Below are 22,459 nucleotides of genomic sequence, written 5' to 3'. Positions count from 1 at the left end.
GTAATTCCTGTTTTAACTCCAACGAAGGCCGTGGTTTATCTCCTTTACGTAACATTAATCTGCCAATAACAGAGTGCTGGAAAGTGGCGACCTGCTGCTGATAAAGATCAGATGGTATATTTAGCGCAAAAACGTCACCTTGCTTCACCGGTTTTAGGGCAAAAAACTTGTGCGCCGGAAGATCCGGTTTTCTTGCCGGCCTCGGGGCCGTGACAGCAGAATAGGTCGGTTTAGTTATAGTCTCAGATTCCTTATTCTTCTCAGTCATAGTGTTTTTTCCATGCAGACCCATAGGGGAAACCCTAGGCGAAGGAACCTTATCCGAAGGAACCCTAGACGAGGAAGCCCTAGGCGAGCAAGCCCTAGGCGAGGTGTTGCTTAGCTTCTCTTTGGCCAAAGAATCACCAACAGGCACCGCATCAAAGTTTGTGGAAATCTTTGGCATTAATTGGCTGGGCTGCCCCCTCAGAAAAATCCGTTCTTGAACCTCCGAATTTCCACGTTCCTTCAGATCTTCAGCCGTTCCAATCTTATATTGTGTCGTATTCTCTCTAGTCTGAGAGTTCACCGGAGAAACCATCGTCAAAAAGCCGGCGAAAAGACGGCGGCAAAATTAGGGTTTTTTCTCAAGAGAGAAAACTCGAACCATGCCTCTCCTTCATTCACAATGCTTCTGTTGATTATTTGATATTAATCTGGATTTTTTTTTTTGTTATTTTTATTTATTTTCTCTATTTTTCCTGTGGTCCTGATTTTTGGTTCTGAAGTTTGCTAGGTAGTTCTATGGCTACCGTAGAAGAAGTTCGTGCTCTCAAGGAGCAACTGCAGCGTTTGATTGAGGCGCAGGAAAACCGCGAGGTTCAGAAGCAGCCTCCGATCAATGAGGCGTTCACTCCGCAGTATCAGTACTACGAGCCTCCAAGAGTTAAGCGCAAACAATTTTGAGCTCAAGACTGGTTTAATCACGATGGTGCAGCAAAACCAGTATGGAGGCAAAGCTGTGGAAGATCCCAATGCGCATTTGGCGCAATTCCTGGAGCTGTGCAGCACTGTTAAGATGAATGGAGTCCCTGATGACATTATACGACTCCGCCTTTTCCCATTCTCACTCAGGGATAAGGCAAAGTCATGGTATCAAACTCTACAGCTGGGAGCCAATCCAGTATGGGGGGACCTGGCAGATCTTTTCCTACGGAAGTTTCATCCTCCTGGGCTTACTTTGAAGTTGAAGATGGACATTCTTCAATTTCAGCAATTTGATGGAGAGACTTTAGCTGAAACATGGGAAAGATACCAGGAGAAGCTGAGGAAGTGCCCGTCCCATGGCTTTGATGAGGGGACTCTAGTGGTCATGTTTTACAATGCGTGTGGTGAGCGTGCGAGAATGTTTATGGATACAGCAGCTGGAGGTTCTCTGCTCAAGAAAGGGAGCTCGGAGGCAATGGAGATCATTGAAAGCATGGCTACTACAAGTTATCAATGGCCATCCGAGAGAGTTCAGTTGAAGAAAGTTGCTGCTGCGTCCAGCTCAGATCCCATGGCATTGATTTTGACTCAGCTGGCAGAGATGAACTCGAAAATCAATGCTATGACTTTTGGCAATTCTGAGCCAGCTGTAGAGATCCCGACAGGCGTAGAAGACGTCAACTACATTAATGGCAGAAACTACGGGAACTTTCAGCACGGGCAACAGAGCGGGTATAATAATGGACAACAGCTTCATCATGGAGGGCGTCCACATCCGAATTTGGCGTATGGGAATCCCAACAATGCAATTCAACCTCCACCAGGCTTCTCGATACCCAATGGAATGATAAATGCAGAGAAGGTTCATATCCAAATCCGACGAGAGGATGGAAAAGCTAGAGTCCAATGCCGTTGCTGTGGGGACTCAAATGAAGATGTTCGAGACCCAATTGGGTCAAATAGCCACCGCCGTCAACAAACTCCAACAGTCGGGTAATCTCATAAACAATGCCAAGGTGAATCCAAAGGAGCAGTGCATGGCCATTGGAGTAAAGAGTGAAGTCACCTCTGAAGACAGTCATGGTTCTCATGAGATGGGGAAAAGAGAGCTCTCGTGGAGAGTCCATGAGGAAGGTCGACGACTTCCACCTCATCTGCGTCCGCCTGGGTGGATGCCGTTTCCCCAGCGTCATTTTAAAATGGTTGATTTGCCAAGCGGGACTACACAGGAAGGGGCCATGACGGCAAAAGATGAGAGTGCACAGCTGATTGAGAAAAAAGCTGAGGAGGTCACTGTTGAGGTTTCTGGCAGAAAGAAGGAGGAAAAACAGAAAGCTACTTCGCCAGCAACTGTGACTATACCATTCCCTCAGCGCCAGAAGAAATAGAGGATGAAAGAGTGGCTCTCTAAGTTTTTAGAGATCTTTAAGAAGGTGAACATCAATATTCCGTTGGTGGAGATGTTACTAGAGAAGCCGCAATATGCCAAATTTCTCAAGGACATAGTCTCACGAAAGAAGAAGTTGGGAGAGTTTGAGACGGTGAATCTCAATGAAGAATGCAGCGCAATCTTGCAGAGGAAGCTGCCGGCGAAGGTCAAAGATCCGGGTAGCTTCACACTTTCCTGCATTATTGGAGGCCGGCAATTCAGAAGGTCACTCTGCGACTTGGGGGCGAGCATCAATCTCATGCCATTATCTGTTTTCAAGCAGCTGGCGATTGGAGAGTTGAAGCCGACATCTAATGAGGCTGCAGATGGTAGACAGGTCGGTCACCTATCCTCGTGGAATTGTGGAGAATGTGCTTGTGAAGGTGGGGGATTTTATTTTCCCTGCAGATTTTGTGGTTTTAGACATTGAGGACGACAACAAAATTCCGCTGATTTTGGGGCGCCCGTTCCTTGCAACGGGAAGAGCTTTAATTGATGTGGAGAAAGGAGAGCTCACGCTGCGAGTTCACGATGAAAGCCAAACCTTCAATGTCTATGAACCATGCCGCATCCACAAGGACGAAGTGCCCAAGAAAGTTAAAGATCCGGGCAAGGTAAGTGTTGATATTGTTAATACTTTTGATGAGGATCAGTTTTCTTGGCAGGACCCAGGTGATCAGAGTTCGCAGGAAGGGAGCACGACTGGCAAGAGTGGAGCAGGGAGCAGCTGTTCGCAACACTTCTTGTACCAGCCTCCTTGATGAGTTTGCTGTTCTGTCGAGCTAACGACGTTAAAAATAGCGCTTATTGGGAGGCAACCCAATTTTTGGTTAGTTTGTTCCTTTTTGTTTGTGTTTTTGTTTTCGTGCCCCACAAATCCTTTTCAAACTTATTCTCCTTAGTGGTGAATAAGTTTGGGGGGATGTGTCTTTGTGGGTGCACTTTTTGTTTTGATTGTTTTTGTTTTGTCGTTGAGTTTGTTTTAGTCTTGCTTTGGTAGTTTCTCTGTGATGTTACCTTGATGATGATGTGAGTAGTGTAGAGATTTGTTGGATAACTGGTTCATGATGATTTTTGTTTAAAACTTGTGAAATTGCATGCGTTTGTGTCGATATTGTTAAGATTGAGCATGAATGATGAATGATAAGCATGGTCTCTGTGTGCTTGCAATCAATGAAATAAGCTGTGAGATTTGAGCCTTGACTGTCATTATTTTTACAGTCTTATTTCTTATTCTTGAGTGATTGTTCGAGCATGCTTGTGTCTCACTAGAACTTGTCTTGGTTTCTCTCTCGAGGTCACATAGTGTGCTTAATAACTTTGAGATGATAGAAGGCCATCTTTGCTAGCCTATTTATCCCTTATTTGTCCTATATCTTTATATGATCCTAGTTCACCCCCTTTGAGCCTTATTTTTCCTTATTCTTTGATTTAGCTATGGGTGGGAGCTTGGAGATTGTTGTTATGGGGTAGTTGGTTTGTGGAGATGTGTGTTTATGAATTATATACTTTGATCTTGATTGAAAAAATCCTAGTACCCTACAAGTCGTTGAAAAAAAAAAAGTAAAACTGAAAAGAAAGAGAGAAAAAAAGAAAAGAAAAGAAAAGAGAGAAAATAATTGAAAAAAATGGGTACATAGGATGCTTTAGAAAGTCATAATATCATGAGAATTAATTATTGTGTTGTGATGGATTTTGTATTGGAAATTTGGTTTTTGTGATAGGTGGATGATTGTTGAGTTAGAATGTTATAAGGTTGGTGATTGTGCTACATTGAGGAGTATCTTTTAGTCACTTAGCCAAATATATCCCACCTTACCAAAGAGCCTACATTACAATCCTTAATGAAGACCTTTTTGATCTTGGTTATAAGAGCACACATTAAGTGGTGGAGAGGTGAGACGATTGACAAGCTTATGGTTGAGTACTTGTTTTGCTTGAACTGAGCGTATACACGTCCATATCTTTGATTGATACATTTGAGAGTTGAGAGTTCTTATTTTCTTTATCTTTTTGGTGAGGATTGCAAGTCATTGAGACCACAATTTGAAGTTTGTCATGAGTGTGATATCTTGATGATTGGAGATACAAATGCATGTTGGTAATTTTGTTGACAAATCTGAAGCCACAATGTTATCCACTTTTATCTACGCTCTTGTTGATTCATTCTTGGTTCATCTTTGTTTTGTCCGAGGACGAACAATAGTTCAAGTTTGGGGGGTTGATAAACATGCATTTTTACCTCTTGATGTGTCATTTTTGATGTTTAGTTATGAGGATTTTGTGTGTTTGTTGATTTATTTGAGCTTATATTGGTTTATAGTCAAGAACTTGTCACTTGCTTGTTGTTTGAACGAATTTTCAGATATAATGAAGCAGAATTTGGAAGAATTTGATGAAATACAAGTTGTAGTTCGTCTCGATAGGAGTTCGTGAGCGCAAACGGATCGTAAATCGGAGATCGGACGAAGGAGAACGAGCCAAAACAAAATTGCTGCGCAAAGCTGTCAGAGCTCGCGCGGTCGGCTCGCGCGGCCGCATGCCACGGCCGCGCGACGGAGCAGATTTTGCTGGAAGACCGCGCGGTCCAGGCGCGCGGCCCGCGCGAGAGGCCGCGCGAGTCGCCGAGTTTTCGCCCAAAAGTCCGTTTTTCAGCTTTTTACGCGATTTTTGGGTATTTTTGAGTCCTACTTGACCTAGGGCATATAAATACTCCCCAAGAACTTATTCTCTGAACCTTTTATCACTTTATATCATATTTTACTTTTCCTGAGAGCTGGGAGAGACGGAGAACAGAGCAAGAACAAGATTGAAGATTCTCGATTTCAATACGGTTTTTCATTGTTAAATGTTTATTTGTTTTATTGAGAATTATATTCTAGTTCATATGTCTATGTATGGCTAGAATCCCTTTTTCCCAGGGTTTAGGGAGTAGACATGATTTGAATTTCTGACTGTTTGATTCGATTAATTGAGACTGTTATTCCTTTTTATGTTCTTGTTATAATTGTTTGCTTTATTGATTGGCCACCAATTTAGCATAATCATAGGTTTTAATTTGAGATCGGGAGATGATAATTATTACCTGAACTAAGAACATAGAACACATATATTTAATTCTAAAGGGAATTGATATTTGTGAGGGCGTTAATCCTATGAGCTTTTAGGAGTTGCATGTTAGAAGTGCGATCCGGGGACGGTAGCCTTGCATGTAATCAACGGTTTGTATGCCACGGGAGTGGGTATAGACTAGTTTTGAGATTGCCTTAGGAATCATCTTATTAATTAAATTGAACATGTTAGTTAGGAGAATCTGTTGAAACCTTTGCCTTGGGAAATCTTCTCTTATCTGTTTCTCTGTTTCGCAGCTTGATTTATTTTCTTTCCTGCTGTTTATTTATTTTGTTCTTTAAAACAAAACTCTTAATTTCGTTTGTCCAAATAGAGTAGAATAATTTAGGATAGGAATTGGTTAATTCAGTCTCTGTGGAATACGACCTTGCTTGCTACTGTACACAATTGCACCCGTACACTTGCGGCGTGTTAATAAAATAGCGAACAGTGTGTAATCAGCAGTGACTGAGTTTGGCTTTGGAATTCTCTTCTTCGATTCAAGCTTTGGGGAGATTGAGCTTTAGGCTGAGTAGCAATTTCGGCAGAGCTTCAGCTTATGTCGTTGAATCGGTGAAGGTTAAAGTGATCCTCGAGCGCTATTTGTAGGAGAACTCTTGAATAGATCCATTGGCGTAGAACGTCATCAAGATTTCTTCCGTTGGAGAGAAATTCGAATTTGGGCTGAGGCTTCAATCTTCGAGGTTCCTTGTCTGGGTGGAAACGACTCTCTTTGATGGACAGGAGATGTGACGTCTCTGAAAAGTAACCACCAGATAGGAATGACCTCTGCAGAGATAAAGATATCCTGAGATCTCTGCATTTAATGCGACTGTACTTTGTGAGTACGTGGCTTCCTCTGAACGTTGGAAGATCAGTCCTAGGAGGAATGTTCAACTGATACTTGACTTTAGTATCAGTCCATTGCGCGCATTAAGTAATCAGTCTTCAACTGATTCTTCAACTGATACTTCAGTTGGTATCTGCAGTCTTCAGTCTTCAGTCCTTCGTTCTTCAGTCTTCAGTCTTCAGTCTTCGACACCACAAGCTAAACTAGAACCGAACTCTAACACTTGAGTTCAAAGTAATTCTAGTCTATTACAATTAAGTCATATGAATTTTGGTATCATCGAAACAAGGGTTAGGATATTCCACAAGGTTCCCAATGATGAGGAGTAAGGATCTCATCAGCCATCCTATTCCAGAAACGTCGAATCAAGCGGCGCAGACCTACGCCTGCGCAGACCAAGAGGGGAACTGATCTAGACTCTAGGTGCACCTGGCTTGGAGGAGCGGAGTCGCATCGTGCAAATATGAAAGTAAGATAGCGGCGCAGACAAAAGTCGGCGCAGACTAGAAGAGTTAGCACGACACTAAAGCAATACCCTGAGAAGAGTCAAAGAAAGAAGCGGCGCTGATGGAAACGAAGACTAAAAGAGCCGCGCGGATAAGTCAAGGGGACGACACATATGAAGGACCCAAGTACGTCTTATATAAAGAGCAGCGCACACAAAGTTCTACCCCAGTTAAGGACAATACGGACAAAGGTTAGACATGATAAAGTCAGCGCAGACAAAAGGTCGTCCCAGCGGAGTCAGCGCAGAAAAAAATGGAAGCAACCAACGTCGAAAATCTAGAAAGACCACGTGCTCAACGTAAAGCTGCGAGGTAGTTAGGAAAGTTTGTTAGAGGACAGGGAATCATTCACGTACACCGCATGTGGAGCGCGTGAATGACTTGTATAGACCCTTTTACCCTTCGCCCTAATGTAGTCTTATAAATACTCCCTGTAGTTCATTGTAATACACACGCAACATATTACTCTAAAGATTTATCTGCAAGTTTTCAAGCGAGTTCTCATATTGTGATACAGGTTACTCCGATTTCTCTTTCCGGCATGTTTAGGTCTAGGTTAAAATGTTGAGCTTCACCAACTGGCGCCGTCTGTGGGAAATTTGGGCTAAGGCGTGAGGTTTTGGGAGTGTATCCGGGTGTTCTCATGTGTTCTCCTGCATGCTTTAGGTAAATCTGGTCGTTCAAGTCTAGATCTAGAGAGGAAATGGGGTTCAAATTGCCAGATCTGCGTTCGTGTTCATAACTGACCATAACTGCCTATTGCGTAAAAAGGGAACGGATCAATTACATGAGTTGTGTTTGAATGTTTAACACGATTTGGTTCACGTTTTTGATTAATGTAATATGCATCTGTTTGTGTGTGTTTGCGATTTGTGTGGTTTTTGGGATCCAGGGTGGCCTCTGCCACCTTGCATGAACAAGGGAGACAAAACAGGGGAATGAAAAATTTTGAATTGTCTCTGGAAAATTGTGCCATTTTCTGAGTTATTCAAACCTTTTATGCTTACATTGTTCGTTAATCTTTGATTGTTTAAATTTTAACGTATGTCCATCACGAGCTGGTCGAGATAACTTATTCTCCTTGTGCTTGATATTTGCATGTTATTTTCGACTAACCTTTGTGTTTTCCCGGAGGGCATATTTCACCGGAGTTCTTTATTATGGGAGCATTCTTAATTTAAACATGAGCGACAGAATTTTCGCTTACCTCTGCCTGGGTTTATTTCCCAGAAAAGGGGCAATATCTATGATCTTCAAAGAGGACTTCTATGCATTTCTTTCTATCTAAGGATTTCCGTACATTTGATCGAGAATCATTCTATGGGCCGGAGTTCGTGGGTCTTCTTTTTCTGGGGCTTATCTCTATTATTGGAACGCTTATGGGCCCATCTATCATAAAAAGGGAATTACATGTAAGACGACATCAGCGCAGCTTGCCTGCGCCAACATATTTTTTCCATGCTTAGCTCATTATTTCTCATATTGTGATACAGTGATACAGGTACTTTGCCATGGCAACTCATGAACACTGCAAGGATCTAAGTAAAGATTTCGAAGCTACCAGGGGGGACACCAGCACCAAGCCTACTGACGACATATCAACTAAGGGAATTGATCTGACTGGGCTAACTCCACCAGGTTTCGCCACGATCAACAATATGGTTCCAGGTTCTATACAATCCAATATGGGAACAACCATGCCCGTCACTGCCACTATTGCTCCGGCCTTAACACCAGCCAACGTCCCTATTTCTGAACAAGTGCTAGCCATGATCAACTATGCAACTATGCGCTCTTTACTAGGTATTACTCAGCCAGCTGCCGCACCAGAGGGCGTTATAACTACACAAAAGGCAGCAACTGCACCGGCGCAAGGCTGGGGGAGGAGAGACTGCGATGGCTGCACAGACAGGAGGGAACAGGGGAGAAGAATGGGGAAGGAATAAGCGAAAGTTCATCACAAATAGTGTCCAGATCGAGGATGTGACGGATTCAACCAGCGGGACTACTCCGCAGCGCAGTTTGGGGATACACAAAGACAACGATAAGCTGAAGGAGAAAGTGTATTTCCTCCGAGACCAGTTGAAGAGCTTGGAGAAGGAACTTAGAGAACATGATCATAACACAGAGGTGAACAAATCCCCCGACCAGCATGAGCCGAGATTCGGGGAATCCCGGAGGGAAGCTACTCAAAAGAAGTCGGCACATACCAACGGAAACCACATTCACAAGAGATAAAGAAGGGCACAACTCTGATACTCCCATAGTGATATCTGCCCACAGGAGTCCCTTTTCAGAGGAAATATTATCGGAGCCTCTACCGGCAAATTACCGCCCCATCTCACTGGATTATGATGGTACCACCGACCCGGAGGTTACACATGGCTCGCTTTGAGGGATTAGCCGCACTACACCAGTACGGGGATGGAATCAAATGTAGGATCTTCGCCATGACTCTGTCAGGTATGGCTCAGCGATGGTTCCACAACCTCAGAAGTAACTCCATACAAACCTACGGTGATCTTCACCTCATGTTCATGAGACAGTTCGCTAGTGCAAAGAGGGTAGGGAAAACGCCAATTTCTTTGATGGACATCAGACAGGAGCCCCAGGAAACGCTTCGCGAATATGTGGCACGGTTCAACACAATCGCGTTAGATATAGCAGAAGTAGAATCTCAAATCAAGTGGTACGCCTTCGCTAGAGGGTTAAAGCAAGGCCCACTCTTTGAGGCACTTCAGATTAAGCCGCCCACCAGTTTCGAGGACATCATGACAATAACACCAGGGTATCTTCAGTTGGAAGATGCGAAAATGGCAAGAAAGGCAGAGGCCGATAAACTCAAACCCAAAAAGCAAGACAGCGCAGACACCGGGGAAAAATACATCGCGAGGAACCCCTACCGAGGATTACCTCCAAGAATTCCAACAATGGCTGTTGAGGCCGAAAATGGCTGTCGCAGCCCGATTCCCAACGCTAGTGATAGTGGGGTACGAGTATCGATACGACTAATATAAATGAATAAAGAACAATAAAACTAAACTGAACATCGGGCGAAAGCTCACATCAAAACATACTAAGGCAAAGCATTATAATTCGGCTCGAGGGTATATACGTCAACATCGTTATAACTTCTTAAATATCAGGAATTTCAAGAAGAAAAGCAAAGTAGGTACAGCTTATTTTCCATAAGGAAGCATAATATCAAGAGTATCACAGCAAAAGGCGTAACAATTATATGTATGAAGACATATAACCGCGAGTATATTACTTGATTAGGAAGGAATAAAGTATCATCTCACTAAGGTTTTATCAATATCAGAAGGAAAGCAAAGTATATCATCCTTAAGACTCTAACATCAAAGGAAAGCAGCAAAGAACATCATCAATGAAACAATCCCCACCAGCACCAGTCCAATCTCGCTCCATTGCTTAGCCTGCACATTTAGAAATATATGCAGGGCGTGAGTATATAATACTCAGTGGGCAAACGCCGAAAAATCATGAAAGGCGCTCTTAGAGCTATATGTTTGAAGCTTGCCACATCATCAGCAATACACAGAAATAAGTTAGCATAAATGAAACTGTGCATGCAGTTTTAATAATCATAACATCATAAAGAAACGACTGCAGTCAAAGATCTTAACATGTATGTACAACATCTACAACTTATCATCATCAAAGGTACTGAGAAGTAGGCCTCCCTCTCAAGTACCGTGACCGGCCGACCTGAAGACGGCTCACAGTCACCTCTGTGCACAAATCCCGCTTGTGGCAGGACCGAATTCGTCTCATCAGTAGAGGGTAACATACAAGCTCAACATCAAAAATTGGCAAGTCAAACAGTTCTTAAACATCATTTATCTCAATCATTTGATAAGCTCATAACATCATTAAATCATTTTAAAAAGGTCATACGATATACGTATACTCAAAATATTGCCCACCTGTAGTCCTTCGCTTAAGCTCGGTTAAGAATAGGTGACTTACTTCTTCGTCTCGCTCGGGTCTTCATAAATCATCAACATCATCACGAAAGTTCATGTGATAAAACAAACCTTAGTTAGAACTCATTACTAAAATTCAATCTCGTCTCAACAATAACTTCTCACTCATCGTCTATTTACCCAATAAAACTAAATCCCTAGGTATACTCAACTTCTAAGGATTCACACGTCTTACTCTCGATTTAACTCTCAACTCGAACCATACTCAAAGCAAAAAAGCACATAGGCATGTACAAACATATAAGCATACAACTCACACATACACAAATCACAAACAAACTCCATTCTGCACTGACTCGACTTCAAAACCTCACCAGACTCAGTACAGAGCTCTACTGGGGTCGGAGTCTATACCATTTGAAACCTCTTTGAGTCCAGTTTTATTAAAAAAGAACTAGGATGAAAAACTCCAAGTAATTTAGGAGATATGACTGTTCTCCTACAGCCTACCATATTGGCAGTTTTGAGCAGTTGAAAGTTGCGAAATTTTGAAAAATAGTAACCATTGCCGAAAAGGCTTGGAAAGTTACCAAAGTGCTCAAGACTCTTCTGTATACTTCTCATAAAATTTTCATGATGTTTGGGTAACAAGAACTCACCAAACAGTAGGTACAAAAGGGTTGCAAAATGACTTCACATTTCTCAAGCAAGCAAACATAAGTTAAACTCGGTGACCAGAGCAGAGAAATTCTCGCCAGAGCAGAGAAATGCTCGCCAGAGCAGAGAAATTAATTCTCGGTCAGAGCAAAGAAATGGGAAGCCAGAGAAATCAACATATCAGAGCAGAGAAATCACTAGTCAGATGAATCACTAGTCAGAGGAATCACTCGTCAGAGGAATCAATAGTCAGATGAATCACTCGTCAGAGGAATCAATAGTCAGAGGAATCACTCGTCAGAGGAATCAATAGTCAGAGGAATCACTTGTCAGAGGAATCAATATATCAGAGGAGAGGAATGGCTTCGCTGCCAGAGCAGAGGAATGACTTCGCTGCCAGAGCAGAGGAATGACGAACTCTCTGTCATAGCAGAGGAATGGCGAACTCTCTGTCAGACTCAAGACTCAAGACAGAACAGTGCAGACAAGAGCAAACTCGAAAATTCATCAACTTTTTCATTCCCAAAGTTCATCAAACACTCCCAAACATCAAAAATACTATCACTCAACATCATAGCCAACTCGAAAACTCATTTAAACACTACATTCATCAAACATCACGTTAATCCTTTCATATATTCATGCTCATCATCAAATCATCATTCAAGACATAACCTCAAGGATTTTCCAAATTTATATATATCAAACTGAATTTTGTAAAAATCATGTCTCAAGACTAAGCTTTGCAAAAACACACCTTAATCACCTCAAATCATCACATATAACATATTTCTCACCCCAATTTAAGAAAAGAACCAGAAAGATTTTTAAAGGGCATGAACCCTAATTTTCAAAAATGAAGAAGAAAAAGGTGGAGGGGGAGTTTCTCATGCTTCAGTCATCCTTCTATACACATATATCTCACAATAAAGTCTAGATCCAAAAGATTAAAACACTTACTCAAGTAGTTTCAAGAAAAGGAAATCTTCTCTCTATTCTTCAAGCATTAAACTCCACTAATCTTCTTGAATCAAGAGTAGAAAGTGTTTAAGGACTAGATGTCGCAGCCCGCCGTCTAGCCAGTGATAGCGTAGACTGGGTATCGATACGACTAAATAAAAGAAAGAAACAAAGGCTGGAAAACTGATCTCATTTTTATGCGGAAGCAAGATAACAATTCATACTAACTTTAGCAACATAGCAACCTTTCTAGATCATAAACATTGGCATTACTATAGAAGCCAAAGCATCGGAGTTTTTGTCAACATATACAAACGGTCGTAGATCAATATATACAAGGATTCAAAATATACAGAGTTACACAACAAAAGGTGATCAAACTATATGTATGGGGACATATAGCTGAGAGTGTATTCCTTAATTAAGTCTAGAACAACTTAAAAACATAATGCTGCCATAGAGATGAAAGCACGACAGAAGGTGATCATCCGAAACAACAATCCCCGCCAACACCAAGCCATCCTCCGACCATGCTTATCCTGCACATTTAGAAAATATATGCAGGGCGTGAGTACATAATACTCAGTGGGCAGACGCCGAAAGACAAGAAAAGTGCTCTTAGAGCTATATGTTTGAAGCTTGCCGTCATCAGTAATACACTAGAAATAAAGTTAGCATAAATAAATCTGTGCATGCAGTTTTCATAATCAACATCATAAATAAGTGTCTGTAGACAAAATAATCAACATGTATGTACCGCATCTACAACTTATCATTATAACCAAGGTACTGAGAAGTAGGCCTCCTTCTCAAGCACCGTGACTGGCCGACCCGAAGACGGCTCACAGTCACCTCTGTGTACACAACCCCGCTTGTGGCAGGATCCAAATTTGTCTCATCAGTAGAGAGTAACACACAAGTTCATCATCAGAAATATTGGCAAGTCAAACAGTTCTTAAACATCATTTAATTCAACATTTGATAAACTCATAACATCATAAATCATTTCAGAAAGCTCGTAATTTTTTCATACTCAAAGTATTGTCCACGTAATAGTGGTTATAAACATACTGCCCACCTGTAGAGCTCGGCTTACTGCAGGTGGTACTCGGAGAAATCTTCACTTGCGTCCTCGACTGGTCCCTTTAGTTGTAAACATCGGAATAGTGCATGCGACAAGTTAGAGGAACTAGTTAGAAACTTCATCTCTAAAAGCTTAACCTTAATCTTATTATAACACTCATCATAATTATATTTCAGCTTATCTCCGTCTAATCACTCAACTCTATGACAATAAACTCTAATCTTATTCTCAACTTAACACTCAAAAGGCTAGATTAAAAGTAATCAAGCACATAGGCATGCACAATCACATAAGCATACAACTCACACATAAACATATCACATACAAACAAACATAAGTTTGACTCGGTGACCAGAGCAGAGAAATGCTCGGTGGTCAGAGTGGAAAAATTCAGCAGAGCAGAGTAGAATAGCTCGGCAGAGCAGAGAAGAAGTACTCGCCAGAGCAGAGAAGTACTCGCCAGAGCAGAGAAATCAACTAGCCAGGGCAGAGAAATGATGAACTCTCTGGCATAGCAGCGGATAAATGAAATCTCTGTCATACCAGAGGAATTACGAACTCTCTGTCATACCAGAGGAATGACGAACTCTCTGTCATACCAGAGGAATGACTTCTCGGTTCAGGGCAGAGAAGTGAAGAATTCTCTGTCAGCAGAGAAATGAACTCGCTGGCAGAACAGCGGAGAAATGAACTCGCTGGCAGATCAGCGGAGAAATGAATTCTCGGTTCAGAGCAGCGAAATCACAACTCGGCAGAGTAGAACAAGACTCAAGGCAGAACAATGCAGTCAAGAGCAACTCGAAAATCCGTCAACTTTTCCATTCTCAAAGATTATCAAATATCACGTTAATCCTTTCATAAGTTCTTACTCATCATCAAGTCATCAATCAAGACATAACTTACAGATTTTTCCCAAATTCTTATATCAAACTAAATTTTGTAAAAACTCATATCTCCAGACTAAGTTTTGCAAAACACACCTTAATCACTTCAAATCATCACATATAACACATTTCTCATCTCGATTTAAGAAAAGAAAGATTTTTAAAGGGCATGAACCCAAATCTTCGAAAGTGAAGAAAATGGAGTAGGGGGAGTTTCTCATGCTTAAATCATCCTTTTACACCCATATATAACTCACAAAAAAATCTAGATCTAAAAGATCAGAACACTTACTCAAAAAGTTTCAAGAAAAATGAAGTCTTCTCTCTATTCTTCAGGCTTTAAACTCCACTAATTTTCTTGAATCAAAAGTAGAAAGTGTTTAAGGCTAGATTTAGCGGAGTATTTTATCACAGTTATGACTTGAGAAGCTTCGAGCTTAGTCTCCAATGGAGGAGAAAGAGAATGGCGTGAGGGAGAGAGAAGAAGGTGAAGGGCCGAGAATGAGAGTGACGGAAAGAGAGAGAAAGTCTTTTGTTTTAAACACCAATCTTACTCTCTAAGCTAAAAAGCATTAAATGCCCAAATAGTACTTTGTCTCCCCTTAAGCTTACATCCTAATCCTTCTAGCTCCATCCATGCCACACGTCCAACTCTAGTAATGTTAGGGAATTTGGCACATGCTCAATTGGATAAAAAAAACTAGGGTGTGAGTGTAGTAGTATGTGGTATAGGAATAACTCATGTATTAAGCTACATTAATAAAGTGTTATAACACAAAACTCCTGTGACCAAAATTAAAAAAATATTTGCACTAAAATTAGTGCACTCACTCAAACAATCTCAGATAAAACGCGGATCATGTGAGTGTAGAAATGTGTGGTGGTAAATAATAAAAAAAATCATGTATGCTATTATTCAAAAATCACAATTATTCAAATATAAGTGCACACGTATCAAGTAAATCACATAACGTCAATCAAAAAGCTCACAAAGTTATCACATTATAACGAATCATCACTCGTCATTAATCTAATCGTCACTCTAGCTTAATCCTCTTTATAGTGACTTTCAAACACTACCTCGACTCTATCTCACGCACTTCGTCTCAACTCGAAAACAAATAATATCTCCATCTCAGCTCTAACATCATTCTCTATTCTCTTAATATCTCTATTTTACTCATATTACCATCCATCGATAACTTCCTCTCGTCTTTAGTAAGCTAGTCCTTAATCTCTCAATAGTATTTCGATACTATTGCAAGGTAAACAAAATACGGGGTGTTACATCCTACCCCCCTTAAGAAAAATTTCGTCCCGAAATTTGTGTTACTCACCTTCGGGAAAAAGCTCTAGGTATTTTTCCTTCAAGTTCCCATGTTGCTTCTTCTTGGTCGTGATGTCTCCATTGTACTTTCACCAAGGAAATTGCTTTGTCTCGTAGTTGTTGAATCTTCTTGTCCAGAATAGCTTCGGGTCTCTCTTCATAGCTCAAGTCTGGTTCAAGAGATACTTCTTCTTGGTGAATGACATGTCTGGGATCAAACACGTACTTTCTCAATTGCGAAACATGGAAAACGTCGTGGACGTTCGCGATATTCGGCGGTAACGCAAGTCTATAGGCTACAGGGCCTATTTTCTCTAGTATATCATATGGTCCAATATATCTCGGTTTCAGTTTCCCTTTGATTCCAAAACGGTGCACTCTTCGAGATGGGGAAACTTTGAGAAAAACTTTATCACCTACATCAAATGGATCTCCGTTCTCCTGGTATCTGCATAAGACTTCTGACGATCTTGTGCTTCTTTAATCCTCTGCCGAATTTGTCGGACAATGATGATCATCTCATCTATTGCTTCAGGACCAAGTATCTTCCTTTCTCCAACTTCATCCCAATATAACGGGGATCTGCACTTTCTTCCATAAAGGGCCTCGTATGGAGCCATGTTGATGGTTGATTGGAAACTGTTGTTATACGCAAACTCAATTAGGGGCAAAACTTGCTCCCATTGGACTCCTCTGTCTAACACAACAGTTCGAATCATATCTTCCAAGATTTGTATGGTTCTCTCAGACTGTCCATCCGTTTGAGGATGAAACTGCTGTACTAAAATTTAATTTAGTATCCAACTCTTTCTGTATGCTCATCCAGAATCGTGATGTGAACTTCGAATCTCTATCCGATGTGATCGTCTTCGGTACTCCATACAATCGCACTATCTCGCGAATATAGATCTGAACTAGCTTGTCGGATCCATAAGTGATCGGAATCGGTATGAAATGTGCACTCTTCGTCAATCTATCAATGATTACCCAAATGGCTGTGTTCCCTCTTTTTGACTTTGGCAAACCAGTCACGAAATCCATAGCTATATGGTCCCATTTCCACTCAGGAATCTCTAGTGGATGTAACTTGCCATAGGGTCGTTGATGAAGTGCTTTCACTTGCTGACATGCTAAACATCTCTCAACGAAGGATGCAATCTCTCGCTTCATGCCTTCCCACCAAAACTTTGTTTTCAAGTCTTGGTACATTTTTGTACTCCCTGGGTGTGCAACGTAGGGATGTGTCATGAGCCTCGCTCATGATTTCATTCTTTAAATCTTCTACATTAGGCACACACAATCGTTCTTCGAATATGATGGCGTTGTCAGGCCGCTTCATGATATCCATCCACCTTCTCAGTTCGGATCTTCGATCGCAGCTTCTCAAACTTTTCATCCTCACTCTGCGCTGTGACAATCCTTGATCGTAGATCGGGGGTAATACTCAGCGTAGAAATTATGATCTCTGCCGTTCGGGTGGTACTACTACTTCCAATTTCATCTTCTCGAACTCTCTAATCAGGCTCTTCTCTTGAGTAAGGAGAAATCCTAACTCTACTTGATTCTTTCTGCTCAACACATCAGCCACGACATTGGCCTTTCCCGGGTGGTAATTGATTCCACAATCGTAATCTTTTACCAACTCCAGCCATCTTCTTTGTCGCATATTCAGATCCTTTTGCTCAAAGAAATATTTGAGACTCTTGTGATCTGTGTAGATTTCACACCTAACTCCGTAGAGGTGGTGTCTCCAAATCTTCAAAGCATGTACTACTGTTGCCAACTCTATATCATGCGTTGGGTAACTCATCTCATGCGGTCTTAGTTGTCGTAAAGCGTATGCTATCACTTTTCCCTCTTCCATAAGTACGCATCCTAGACCATTCTTCGACGCGTCCGTGTGAACGGCATACTCCTTATCTGCCTTGGGTACGGCTAACACTGGGGCAGTAGTGAGTCTCTTTTTCAGCTCTAGAAAACTTCGTTCACAATTATCCGTCCACTCGAACTTGACTTCCTTCTTTAGCAGGTGCGTCAATGGCTTAGCAATTTTTGAAAAGCCCTCAATGAATCTCCGATAATACCCTGCTAGTCCTAGGAAACTACGAATTTCATGCGGCGTAGTCGGCGATCTCCACTCTTGTACTGCTCGAACTTTCGCTGGATCTACCTCAATTCCTCTCGCAGAAACGATATGGCCGAGAAAATTGACTTCTTCGAGCCAAAACTCGCATTTGCTGAACTTAGCATAAAGCTTTTCAGCTCGCAATCTCTCCAATACGATCTTCAAATGCTCTTCATGCTCTTGTTTACTCCTCGAGTAAATTAGTATGTCATCTATGAAAACTAAGCACGAACTTATCCAAGTATTCGTGGAAGACTCGGCTCATGAGATCCATAAATACTGCGGGGGCATTTGTCAATCCAAAAGGCATAACTATGAACTCATAGTGTTCGTATCTCGTGCGAAATGCCGTCTTCGGAATGTCTTCTGCTCGTACCTTCAATTGATGGTATCCAGTTCTCAAATCGATTTTTAAAAATGTGCTTGCTCCTTGAAGTTGGTCGAACAACTTTGTTTAACTCTCGGTAGTCGATACACAACCTCAAGCTGCCATCTTTCTTCTTAACGAAAAGGACCGGCGCTCCCCACGGGGAAACACTAGGTCGAATAAAACCCATGTCTAGTAGTTCTTGGAGTTGTAGCTTCAATTCTTGCAACTCTGCTGGGGCCATCCTGTATGGCACTTTCGACATCGGTGCGACTCCAGGTTCAAGGTCGATCGTAAACTCAAGCTGTCGATCAAGTGGTAATCCCGGTAAAGTTTCAGGAAAAACGTCCTTGTACTCTCACACAACTGGCACGTCATCAATATCTGCTTTGGATTCCTTCCTCTGATTTAAATATACGACATACGCGGTCGTATCTTTTCTTTGCAAAAGCTTCTTGGCGCGCAAAGCCGAGATGATTGGCATTTTCTTCCATTTTCCTTCAATGCCAACGAAGGAAGTAGGCTCTTGGCCAGGTGGCTGGAATGATATCCGTCTCTCCTTGCATTTTATCTTCGCATGGTTCTCTTCCAACCAATCCATTCCCAAAATTATATCCAAGTGCCACATAGGCATCAACCGCAGATTTTTAGCCTCGAGCTTTAACGTTCCTAACTCGAATTCTAAGTTAGGGCAAACATGTGAAACCATAGTAGTTCTGCCTATGGGTGTAGTCACTTTCAGACATTGTGGAGCAGGCTCTACTTTCAGTTCCAAAGTATCTACACAAGTGTGAGAGATAAAAGAATGCGATGCTCCAGTGTCGAACAAAACTACTATGGGTACACCTTTCATCTCGCCTATACCTGTTAGATTACCTTGATTCTGGCCTTGAGTTTTCTGATCGATCGCAAACATTCTTTGATGATGTTGCTGTTGATTCGCCTGTGGGTCAGCTGGCTGTCTCCCCGACTGATGTTGTCGGTGGATTGATTGCTGGCGTTCTGGCGGTGGTAGCGGTAGGGCTCCTTCTACGGCCTTGAGTTGCGGCTGGAAAGGTTTCGGTCTTCCACCGGTTCCACTTTGCTGTCGGTTCGGGCATTGGTTGGAGTAATGTCCGACTCTTCCACAGGTGAAACAGCTATTTGTTCCCATCTTGCACTCTCCCAAATGTAACTTATTGCATTTTGGGCAGGGAGGTATTCCTCTTGGTCCTAGCGTTGCTGCCGCTAGGGCTGCATAAGGTCGTTTATCATTGCCTTGAAAATATGGTGGCGCATTCTGACCTTGCCACGGCTTCTTGGGACCTTGGTTTCTTTCGTCCCACTTCCTTTTACCTTTCTGTCCTTGTCCATAAAAGGATTGACTCCCCGATTGAGCATTCGGGTTCAATTGGAGTACAGAGGGTTGACTCGTCTTTTCTGGCTGCATTGCCAGCTCCATGTCCAGTGCTCGATTCAGTACTTCAGCATAAGTAAGTGTGCTCTGACTTGCTAGAACGACTCGAATTTCTTGCTTCAAACCGGCACAAAATAATTCTGACATCTTCTCATCGGTATCTACTCGATATGGTGCATATCGAGCTAAGTCACAGAGCAATCGGTCATATTCGGCTACCGTCTTATTCCCTTGCTTCAAACTCACGAACTCCATTTCTTTCTTCTTACGATAGCTCCGTAGTATGTATTTCTTACAAAGAGCTGCTTTGAATTGCTCCCACGTAAGTTCATCTACTTGTTCTGGGGTCAAAGTTTTCTGTTTGGCCTCCCACCAAACATCTGCGGACCCCTTGTGCTGGTAAGACATGCACATGAGGCGCTCAACATCGTTACATCTAAAGAATCTAAAAATCCTTTCCATGCTTCTAATCCATTCTTCTGTCTCAGCGGGATCTCCAGTTCCGCTGAAAGTAGGTGGATTTTGTCGTAGAAAAAGCTCTTCTACTATTCTCTCTTGCTGTGGGGGAGGTGGAGGTGGTTGTGTGGGATCTCTCTGTTCTTCCTCCTCCTCTTCCTCTTCTACTCGGTTTCGATTTTGTCTTCTCGGAGGCATGCTATAAGGAAATAAAAATTCACATTAACCTCGGAACTAATCTCTCTATGTTACATAACTGATGAGGAGTAATATGTGCAGAGCAGAGAAACGATATAAATCAGAGGGGCAATCTCTATCAGAGAAATCAACATATCAGAGCAGAGGAATCACTAGTCAGAGGAATCACTCCTCAGAGGAATCATTTGTCAGCGGAATCACTCGTCAGCGGAAAGAACCTCACCAGAGAAACGGGCTCTCGCAGAGGAATGGTGATTTCTCTGTCAGAGCAGAGGAATCCCTAGTCAGAGCAGCGAAATCACTAAGCCAGAGGAACCGAATGCCAGAGCAGCGAAGTGAATCGTCAGAGAAATGGATTCCGCTCTGGCGCAGATATCTCATCTCGTCATAAACTTATATTTATATCTCAGCGCTCTCGTCTCATCTTACTTTTCTCTCCCTATCTTCAAGCAATACTAGGTATAACTCATAGTTCTATAGTAATTCATCGATTAAATCTATATCCCCTCGATTTGGTCTCACCCAACGTAAGCTCTCTTTACCTCTACTCTATTGTATTTCTCATCATCACATAGTTCTCGTTCATCGGTTACTCAATTCTATCATCACACATCAAGTCAAGCATCATTGAAGATCAAGTAAAAATAAAGACCCTCTGGTCATCATCATATATATAGTGAAAATTGCCTCTTCGAGGTCTTTTACAAAAGTTGGGATCTATGTACAGCAAAACAACCCCTAACTCTACAATGATGCTCCATCTATACAGGCATCATGAGTACTAGGCATCTATAATTACGCACTACTATATTTTTCCATCTATGTACATCAGCTATGCATCACTAATATATATACTGACATCCATGCTAAACAGCACGGTCATCACCCGTCATCAGCTCCAGACACTCTACTCTCTACATCATCAACTAACATGTCCTCACTCGGCTCGGTCTCTTCATCCTCGTATTCATCGATTAAGCGATTCACGCTGTCGTCATCCGTCTCGTCCTCCACATCAGTATCCATCATCGGCCCGTAGATAGGCACCTCGGGAACAGGTACCCACGTCTCCTCTCCATTGGCAGCCGTCTGACGCTGCAGTGGCCGAGTCTATCCATAACCAACTGTCATCTCGGGAGTTTCCTCATCGGGATCCTCCTCATCACTATCGAGTCGTGCAGGCCGCGATCCTCCCTCCTGGGCGTCCCGGGATGGTGGATACAGAATCGAGTGCATATACGTCTGAAAAGCCAAAGTGCCTGGCTCAGGCAAAGGGGTAACTCGCGGGTAGGGATCAAAAGGCACAGTCTCCATCAGCGGCTCAGCAATCACAACAGGCGGTGCTATCTCTGGGAGCGGTAATGGCAAAGGCGTCGTCACCGAAGTAAAATCCCATGATGGTAAATCGGCACTGGGAAAAGGCATGAGTGACAAGAATGAAAACGGATCATGATCTCTCACGGGCGAGTAAGTCTCAAAAATAAATGGTTCGGAAGCAACCGGCTCAGGTAAGACTGATGTAGGATCAGCTGGAGGTGGGGGAATAATTAGATAAGGATCCGCTGGCAGTGGAGATGCCTCTTCTGCTCTTCCCTGCGCTGGTCCGTCGAGGGCTCCATAAGGCAGTGAAGGTGGCTCGTCGAAAGCGTAGTAGCGGTAGCTGATAATCGCAATAAACCTGTGGAAATCTGCACTCACGAAGCGTCCAAAGTCAGTCCTGAAGATGTTCTGCGGTACTAACGAAGCTGCCCAATCCTGCCACTCCGGAGGTAGCTACGGAATCAAGTGAGTGATGGCCTCTGCCTCGTCAATGCCGCAAGAAGTTATCTCCATCCAGCGACTATGGTAATGCGCTAGAAATTCTCCGAGCGTATCGCCCTCTCTAGGTCCAGTCTCTCTGAACCATCGGCGCATCACCTCGCGATATCTCTGCATCGCTGTCTCTTCTCGACTCTGCATCCTATAATAGTAACATCGTTTTTATCAAAAGTGGACGTAGCACTTGCTTGGTATTCCTCAATCAACAACATACTCGTTCTTGTTTGGTACGGTGGTGCAACGGCTATACTAGCCTCAATATCTCTCCATAAAAAGAACAATCGTCGTCTCATGTCATACTCCATCTCCTCAAGCAGTCCCATCATTAAACCAATTCGTTAATTATTAGTGAAACAAGCTTAAAACTCATCATGAAAA

General features: G+C 42.4%; 1 protein-coding gene across 1 annotated transcript; it reads left to right on the top strand.

The window, feature by feature from the left end:
* Nucleotides 1-9,243: 9,243 nt before the first annotated feature.
* On the top strand, nucleotides 9,244-11,361 carry LOC131008104 (uncharacterized). Its single transcript, XM_057935003.1, has 2 exons — nucleotides 9,244-9,817; nucleotides 11,315-11,361. Exons 1-2 carry the CDS (start codon nucleotides 9,244-9,246, stop codon nucleotides 11,359-11,361), a joined length of 621 nt encoding a protein of 206 aa, XP_057790986.1.
* The last annotated feature ends 11,098 nt before the right edge of the window (nucleotides 11,362-22,459 follow it).

The sequence above is a fragment of the Salvia miltiorrhiza genome, chromosome 2 (genome assembly GCF_028751815.1).
Source record: "Salvia miltiorrhiza cultivar Shanhuang (shh) chromosome 2, IMPLAD_Smil_shh, whole genome shotgun sequence".
In the NCBI taxonomy this organism is placed as follows: Eukaryota; Viridiplantae; Streptophyta; class Magnoliopsida; order Lamiales; family Lamiaceae; genus Salvia; species Salvia miltiorrhiza.
Note: the sequence above shows the minus strand (reverse complement) of the source record. Positions and strands in the feature narration are given on the sequence as shown.